Source organism: Mastacembelus armatus, chromosome 14 (assembly GCF_900324485.2).
Source record: "Mastacembelus armatus chromosome 14, fMasArm1.2, whole genome shotgun sequence".
NCBI lineage: Eukaryota > Metazoa > Chordata > Actinopteri > Synbranchiformes > Mastacembelidae > Mastacembelus > Mastacembelus armatus.
Window position 1 is genome coordinate 19,596,915 of NC_046646.1, and position 9,585 is coordinate 19,606,499.

General features: G+C 39.1%; 1 protein-coding gene across 1 annotated transcript; it reads left to right on the forward strand.

Moving 5' to 3' along the window:
• Positions 1-2,770: 2,770 nt before the first annotated feature.
• f9b (coagulation factor IXb) lies at positions 2,771-7,755 on the forward strand. The gene is made up of 8 exons (XM_026328151.2): positions 2,771-2,880; positions 3,348-3,520; positions 3,595-3,619; positions 3,717-3,830; positions 3,998-4,129; positions 4,855-5,270; positions 6,043-6,190; positions 6,900-7,755. The coding sequence occupies exons 1-8, from the start codon at positions 2,793-2,795 to the stop codon at positions 7,460-7,462; spliced, it is 1,659 nt and encodes a 552-aa protein (XP_026183936.1). The 5' UTR covers positions 2,771-2,792; the 3' UTR covers positions 7,463-7,755.
• Positions 7,756-9,585: the final 1,830 nt, after the last annotated feature.

Consider the following 9,585-nt stretch of genomic DNA (forward strand, 5'->3'; position numbering starts at 1 on the left):
TCATTGGAGCCACATCCTCTCAAGGAAACTGCTGCAGTGACTTTTAGTGAAGAGTTACGTCCTCTGGCTGATGCCTAACTGCAGCATCCATCTCCATTCAGTTTGCAAAGCTCGCTCCCAGCATCTTTTTACTCTGTGTCATATGACAAGTTTGTCTGACTCTTGTATAATGGGTCTGTGACGTCAGGCTTTAGTGGTTTTCTATGAGCCAACAGACCAAAGTACAGCTGGTCCTGTGTCACTCCCTCGCCTCAAGGATTACTGATCTGGGATCAGCTGCTGTATTAGAACAAAACGTACCACATTGTACGAACCCACTCTGGATGAAGTCTATTTTTGTGAAAGCATGTTATCAAACAGACAGGGGCTCAATTAGCAACTGGCAATGGAAAAATTAACACTATAATGTATTTTCTCATTCAGTTATACTGTAGTTGTCAAGTAGCACTTTCTTGTCCTGTTTGACATAACACATATGTAAGGTTAATCTAAGTCAGTAATGATTGATAAAGTGTCAAGCACAGATGGTCAGGCAGTAAGCCAGTGGTTAGCACTGTGACCTCACAGCGAGAAGGTTTTGAGTTTGAATCCTATTTGACCCTGGGGTCGTTCTGTATGGAATTTGCATGTTCTCCCTGTGCCTGCATGGATTTTCCCCAGGTGTTCCAGTTTCCTCCCACAGTCCAAAGACATGCAGATTGGAGTCAGGTTGGTGACTCTAAATTGCTTCTGGGTGTGAATGTGAGTGTTTGTCTCAGTGTCTGCTCTGTGATAGACTGGTGATCTGTCCAGGGTATATTCTGCCTCTCGCCCACTGTCAGCTGGGTCTGGCTCCAGCCTCACATGATCATGCATGTTCCAGGATAAGTGGTTGGATGGGAAGGTGTTCACATCATAAACAAAATATCCTTCGTTGTATTTTCATATATGGCATTGATCCCAAAATATCTGACACAGTGGAAACATTTACCTGGAGACAATATAGGAAAAAACAGACAAATCCTTAGGTATTTAATTCAGATTTTACTCTGTGGCCTTCCTATGCCTTATGTGTATGTCTGAGGTCAGCTTTATTTACAGTTGAGGAAGGAACAGGAGTGTTTATAACTAAACATTCACAATGACATGATGTGATCCTTCAAAACAAAGTCAAGTAAAAGCTAGCTAATCTTGTCACCTGCTATGTAAAGCAATTTAAAGAAAAGAGAGACAGGAAATATTGATGTTAAATGTAACATATGAAGAAACATATTCATGTACTCAATCAAATTGAATGGAAGTCTTCAGCTAAATCGTTTTGAATGTCAAAATAATCACAAGTTTACTTGCTGTTTCAGTCTGCTGACATGAAATATTAGATTATATAAATCCCAATCAACCTCCAAGCAAAAAATAGAAACTATGAAAGGGGAAATACAGAGGAACAGACCTGCAACGTGGGTCAACAGCCAGACCACAACAACCAACATCACAAGTTGTGCTCCTACATGCACAGCATCCACTGCAGTCACATGTGTCAGGGCACTCCAGCAAGCTGTGATTTAATATTTGTTATCTAAGGGGCGGCCACCTTACTAATTGCATGCATGTTTTTTTCAAAATCATTTTGCAAAGGGAAGGAATTTAACTTGTTATATAAATTGCCATGAAAAAAAGGACCAACCCTCTCTCACCCCATTTAAATCACCCTCACCCAGTAAATGACACAAGTTGTTGCCAAAGAGCTGCTGGAGGAAAGCCAGAAGAAACTGTCAGTCCCGGTGATTTGTCCACAGCCACACCCTGTGTAACTCAGGCTCTAATCAAACACCCTTCAATACTCAAGATTGAGCCTGAGTTTGGATGTTCTTCAGTGTGTAAGCTGATTTGCTTAGATTTACAGCAACATTTGTCCACATAAATGATGGTTTAACACATTAGTCTGTATACATATCTGTATGTTCACGTGCATTTCTATCTTTGTGAATAGCATTTTGGGAAAGTGAGGACATTTGGTCACAGGGTGATGTGGGTATTAAGACTTGGTTTCATAGATAATTATTATAATTTACTGTATAATTGGAAATGTTCAATTAAAAAAAAAAAACAGCCCAACTCAGTAATATCAGTTTGACAATATTTATGTGTTTTGCTAAATGTTCAGTGTTCATACAGGTCATACCAGAGCAAGTAACTCTGGTATATTGAATTTAGTGTTTCAAATTTTGTAAAAATAGACTTAATGAATGGCTTTTGTTCATAAAAACACGAATAAGAGCATATTCGTCCTTTTAGAAGAAAAACCATAGTGTTCATAGTTGGATGGGTGGGTGGGTGGGTCTGTGTGTGTTGCATCTACCAGACTTGAAACCTTCACATAAGCCTGCAAAAGCTGCTTATCAGATGAGACTCATCAGGGTAAACAACATGATTAACAGCTGGTAATGTCAACAAACACACTCCAGTGTCCTGAACTCTGCCTCTCACTCATCATTGGTCAATATTTATTGTTGCTCAATTTCAGTCTGACATGACTGAATAAAATCTTCTTTTCTGTTTTACTTTGTAACTTTGTGCTGTTTTCCTTCTTATATTTACATATTCAGTATCTCTTACACACCGATCCTCTTCCTATCCTTACTCTGACTTTCATGTACACACACAGATGTGAGCAAACACACATACACATAACTGCACACTTTCAGGTGAGTAAACAGTGAGCTGCTGTACTTTGGAGTGGCGGATCATTCTTTCCAGCTCTGAGCTCACACTTTAGCTTCACTGTCAAAAGCAGACGGACAACTGACAATAAGATGGCCGGGGTTTGTCTACTGGCCCTCATGGCTGGTTTACTGCTGGAGGTCTATGGATTGGCAGCAGAAATCACACAGAAGAACACAGGTAAACAGGATGGGGCAATAGAAAAATATCAGGACAGGCTAGTGTTCAGGCAGTTGATCATTTTGTTTAATCTCACTCAGATCCATACATTCAGCTGTTTTTCCTGCTTCCAACATATCAACTTCAAGGGCTGAATGTTTGCTTGCTGTGTGATATATCTCACACACTGCCCAGGGCCACTATAACAAGACAATCAAAATGATTCACTTTACCTGTGAGTGGTCATAATGTTATGGGTGATCAGTGTTTGGTAATAACTTTGTTTCCTCTTGCCAAAATGTACAGAAATATATATATATTTAAAAAAAAAAAAAGGTTCAAGTTGTAGCAACGTTTGTTCTTCCTGGTTACGTGCTCTATAGTATCATTGTGGGTGACCATGGTGTCAGACTTTGTTGGAGAATAATGCCAGTGGTGTTAATATAATTTCTTCTTTGTCCTCCTGTTTTTTTTTTTTTTTTTTTTAGGAGCTGTGTTTGTGTCTCCACAGGCAGCACATATGATGCTGGTTCGCCAGCGCAGGTACAACAGCGGCCATCTTGAAGAAATGCTTCAGAAAGACAACCTGGAGCGAGAGTGTAAAGAGGAAAAGTGTGACATGGAGGAGGCCAGGGAGGTGTTTGAGAACGATGAGAAAACTGTAGGTTGCGCACAAAGTGTATATAACGTCTGAACCATTCTGACATTTATTATTAATGTTTGTGTTTCTCTCAGATGGAATTTTGGGTTAGCTACTCTGGTAAGACAAGTGAAACATAAGTTCTCACAGTTTCTCAGAATATCCAGTGTGCAATTACCTCAAACCTGATGTTTGTGTGTTATATACTTGTGTGTAGATGGTGACCAGTGTAAACCACCCCCCTGCCAGAATGATGGTGTGTGTAAAGATGGAATCGGTACTTATGTTTGCTGGTGCAAACCAAATTTTAGTGGGAAGAACTGTGAGATAGGTGAGTGTGACACACTGGAAACAAGGATTTTTACCTTTTTTATATTTTTGCCTTGTCTTTTTAGAATTATATGCAGCATATATGTTATATAGATGTTTCCATATATAATGGTATGATTAAGAACAACACAGAGAAGAAATGATTTCTGTTTTCCCACCTGTTTCTAGAGGTGCCCAAGCAGTGTTTGGTCAACAACGGTGAATGTTCCCATTTCTGTGTGATGCAGTCGCAGCAACCAATCTGTCAGTGTGCAACTGGATACAGACTTGGGTCAGACAAGAGAAGCTGTGAACCAACAGGTACAATAAAATGATCAACCACACACACCATTCAGCAAAACGGCTCTTTGTGTAATCTGGTTAAAACTCTATATTTAGAAGTTTCATTTTATCACCCGTTCTTTTTGTCTAACACAGCCCTAATTGCTTTCTAAACATTACACACTACAATAAATTCTGAATGAACACAGAGTATTGTATGTAAACATCCACACTCACAAACCCATAAGAGTGATATACAAGCAGTCTGTTAAACAGCAATACGACAGAAAGCTGAGCTCATCACGTTACTATCCCCCAACCCTCTGGTATCCATTAAGGGATCTCACACTCACTCATAAATTACGTGCTGCTGTTTATAGCTGTCAAATAAAGTATGTAATTTATGGTTATTGGACCACACGGAAACCCAGTAAATTAAACAACTGACACTTGAGAAACTGCTGTAATTTTGACAGAAGCAACTGATTACACCTCTGATGGCACTGATCTTAATGATATCCAAACATACTGCATAAACATACCAATTTCTCTGTTTCCTAAATCTCTAAATTAGTTAGTGACCTATAGGCCCCACACTGGCAGATGTTTTTGCTGCATTTTAACCTCAGCCTGTGACCAGGGCTGCGCAAAAACTGTTCCAGCTGTAATAAAAAATTGTAACAATTGCAATAAAAATTGACACTCATATTTAATTATGTCCACAAGGCAAAACTATAATATCTCAGCCTCTGTTTTCCTCACAGGGCCATTCAGTTGCGGTCGTGTGAATTTGACCTCCACCTCTGGCACCAGGTCCATCATAAACCCACGGTCCCACAACATGACAGATGACACCGCACAGGAAGCCTTCTATGATGATAATACAACACAGTTATATGATTACTACGATCTCACCATGAATGATCCTGACCTGGTCAAAGCCTCTGTGGCCTCTGCAGCAGACATTCGTTCAATGAATTCAAATTCAAGCTCCTCTATAAATCCAGCTGAGGTTATCATGAACAGTGATGAGGCAGGTGATCCTGAAACACCTGCAGAAAAGAAGCAGCTGCACCCCTGGGCTTTCTTCCCTACACTTCCCACCATCACTGCAGAAGAAAACACTGAAAAGAGGATTGTGGGAGGTGATGAAGCTCTTCCTGGAGAGATACCCTGGCAGGTACTGTGAGATGCAGATTGGAAATTTTAGGATAAGCCACATATGGATAACAACATGCAGTTAGGTGATTTTTGTTTTCTTCCTTCTGTAGAGGTAAAAAAAAAAAAAAAGAAAACTTTCATTTCTTGCCCACAGTCACTACATTAGTGTAAGTATGTGTCCATGGCCTTGAACCCAGTAACCTGCCTGTCAAAATGCATTTTGGAATGTATGCAGAATGCAGGGGTTTATTTCCTGTGGTGGAGGGATACACTGTACTTGTTGCATGCGCTCAGCAAGGAAATGTTTTTCAGGGAACAAGAAGTGGCAAACTTTTCTTAACTACACCACAACTGCAAAAGCTGCCAGTTTGTTATCCCAGCAAATTGAATTTGAAACTTGGACAAACTTTGGCATGAGTTTTTGCATAGACTAAAAGGTGTACAGTTGTGCAGTGATACCTCAATAGTACTTTAACACCAACTTTAAAAATCCTGAAATATTCATTTACATCTCACTGTACTACTGTTTCAGTGTTCCAAGGACCACTATTTTTTAAATATAGATTTCAAATATCCCTCAAACTCATTGAATTTCAATACAAAATTGATGAACTTGTCCCTTTATGGGTGACAGGGGTCAGAGCAGAAGTGTTACTCTAGCAAAAGGAAAGGGCATTAAAAAAAGAGACTACAATGGTGAGGGGTGAAGGCAGAATATGTGAGGAAAGGGGAACATTCAGAATTTTACCAGGGGACAGTGAAGCAGCAAATAAGAATTTGTGTGTTTGTAGGTGACCCTGATGGCTTACTCACAGGCCCATGGGAGAGTAATGCCCTTCTGTGGAGGATCTCTACTCAGTGAATTATGGGTAATCACTGCAGCCCATTGTCTGATACAAGAGGACAATGTCCCTAAACAAGGGTTCTTCGTCAGAGTTGGTAATAAAAACATACATTATCTTTATCTGTTTATATCCCTAAAAACCTGTTTTAAACAGTCAAAGGACCATATCACTTGTCATTTATTATAGTTCATGTACAGTGTTTAAAAAAATAATGGATATTTGACATGCATTTAATTAATTTGGTGTTATTGAACCCTTTTATTATCATTTGGTAATGTAGTTTCCAGTCAGGAATGTTTGAAAACCTCTGCATTGTTGGTGTTTTCAGAGAAGTTCTGTCAATTAAGATTTGAGAGTGGATAGATTGCTGTGTTTGAATATGTTGGTCCATGAACACACTACAAAGGAAATTCCCGTTGAAACTATCACACAGTGATTCAGGTTTGGCAAAAAAAAAAAAAAAAAGTGCACTGGATGTTCACTTTTGATGATTTTCATTCTTCAAACAAATCATCATTAAATTGGTGAGACTCTTTTCCCCAGAATTTACCAAATTTAACAAAATACAGAAATTGAATTTGGTTTACAAGGTAAAAAATAAAAAATCAGCAGATAATAGGCAGATAGCTATAAAGTTACTGGAGGTCAGTAATGCATATTTCTCATCTTTTCAGGTTCACATAGAATAAAATAGCTTTGTTGCATCTGTTTTTGTTGTAATGTTTCATGGACTGTTTTAATTTTGTGCAAGTAAACTACTTCAGAACTCACACATTTGTATTTCAATGTATCTGTATTTTTAGGTGAACATGATGTGGATCAGGATGAGGGTCCAGAGAGAGACCATCTGGTGGAACTGCAGCATATCCACCACAAGTATGATTATAAGAAGTCACCATATAACCACGATATTGCACTGCTGAAGCTTGCCAATCCAGTGGAACTGTCCAATCAAAGGCGTCCTATCTGCCTGGGCCCCAAAGACTTTATAGAGAAGATAATGACAGAGTCCGGAGGACTCTCCCTGGTGAGCGGCTGGGGAGCGCTGAAGTACCTGGGCCTCAAGGCCACGAAGCTTCAGAAGCTGGCGGTCCCCTTCGTGGATCGTACCGCTTGTAAACAGAGCAGCCGCGACCACATCACACGCTTTATGTTCTGTGCCGGTTTCCACAGTGAACAGAAGGATGCTTGCCAGGGGGACAGTGGGGGCCCACATGCCACCAATTACAAAGGCACTTGGTTCCTGACAGGCATCGTCAGCTGGGGGGAGGAGTGTGCCAAGGATGGGAGGTATGGCATCTACACTCGAATCTCTCAGTACTACCCATGGATCAGTCAGACAACAGGGCTTCGAGTTAGCAACTAACATATGGAGTCATGTGTAGGCGTAACGGCTGTCAGTCAACAATACAATTTTTCTTGTTCCTCCACTGAGAAAGAAAGATTTTGTTCTACTGAACTGAGTTTTAATGTTAATTTGAACTTTGCAATAAAATACAATCAAAAATCATTCTCCTTAATTTCAACAGCTATGCAAGAAAAACTATAAAATGCAGGCTTGTTTATGTTTGATTCAATATTAGAGCAAATTTAATATTCCTGAGCATAAAGGAAATAAGGGTATTTTTCCAAACTTTTCCTTTAAAAGCCCTGCAGACCCAAATTACTGTTTTTCTGGCTGATTAGCTCTCTCCTCAGGTTGAAGCTGAACTGAGCCAGTAATACTAATAATTACTTGATTGACTGCCTTGCTGGTGTCACCTCAACAGTGGCAGGGCAAAAACTCTTGAACAGTGTTGAGTAATGACAGTGGTATAAGAAATAATCTGAAACCCTCTAACCCCCTTAGCTGTATGGTTAGCAGGATAGCAACAGCAATCGACAGTAATCTACTCTAATGATGATGTTGCACTCCTTGAGACCATTGAACAAACCATCTATCAATCAACAGTCCTGAGAAAAGGTCTAATCAGAAAAGTGTCTTAAGAAACAACTAGGATCTACATAACTATGTTATGTAGAGAGAAAACATCACATTAGTCAGGCTTCAAATCTAATAATCATGTGCTTATATTTTGGAAAATAGTCTAATATATTGTGCATTATAATACAAGCTTTCACAATAATTCAAAATATCCAAAAGTGCAAAATGAGCAAAAGCAACAAACACCAGTGAAAAAGATATATTATAGCCTGACTAAACATTAAACATCAAACATTAGTGAGTATCACTGAACACAGATTTTAATAGTCTGCCACTCACTCTCAAGTGGTGGTAATGTTTCCACTGTGGCTGTGAAACACTTTGAAAATGAATCTTTATTTAGTTTTAAGGTTAGTCTTAGGGTCTGTGTTTCCAGCAGGACTAGATGGTTCAGAGATGCAGCGAATCCTGCAGGAGTTTAATGCATCTATTGAGTGTCAATGTTTTTCCAAACAGGTGTTGATGTGTAGATGACTGAAGTCGTGTTTAACATCTAAGATATCACAGTTTACTATTGTTAACTCCAGTAATTTCACTGTATATGTCTGCATTTTGGATAAGAATCTACAGAACTAGTGGTGGTAAAATGGTGGTGTTTCCATAACACAATTAGCTTGAACACATCTTAATCGTTGCTTAACAACATGAAGAAAAATATTAAAGGTATTAAGTTGTCTGCCCTGATATTTAACAATTCATGGAGTAATCCCCAGTGTAACTTTAAGAGTTGGCAGTTTTAATTCTACACTACTTATAGTTACTACCCAACTCTGAGCACAGTGTCTCTGTTGGTGTATAATAGATCATGTGAAATGAACTGTCCATGCAGAGCAGCCAACAAAGAGAAACATACAGCTTTGTCTTGTCTCTGTGGTAATAGTCATAATTACAGCTGCAGCTGAGGAGGATGAGCTTTGGTTGATGGTCAAGTTGCAGAATTTTCACCAATCACCACAAAAAAATTTAAAAAATGAATATAACAGATTATTACCAACCAGAGAAAATAAGAAGTACGCAAATTGACACAGTTTCACAATATGTGCAAGGTTTTCCACATTGGCTAGCAATAGCCTAACTAAATTACAACAATCAACTATAATGACAGCCTGTGTCCCTACACTGCATTTATTATGCAGATGTACTGCAGTGTTTTCCCCATGTCTTATTGATAACTGACTAACACTGCTGCGCTGGACACTGTTACAATGGCTGGATCAATTGACCTCTTTTTCACAGGACACATTTCACTTGTTATAGCAGGAGGGGCACAGGTGGAACTAACAGCTTTAACAATAGCTCTGCTCTGATGAAATTTCCCACTGAGCTATAAGACACAAGACCAAGGTAAAACTAAATGGAACAAAACCAGTATTAATGTTACTAAATCCACCTGTGCTTTTCTTGTTACAAAATCTCTAAATACCAGGTGTTGACCACAATTTAAGAGGATGTTCAATGACATTTACATATATACAACCCTCATCAACACCACAGCATGACAAAAC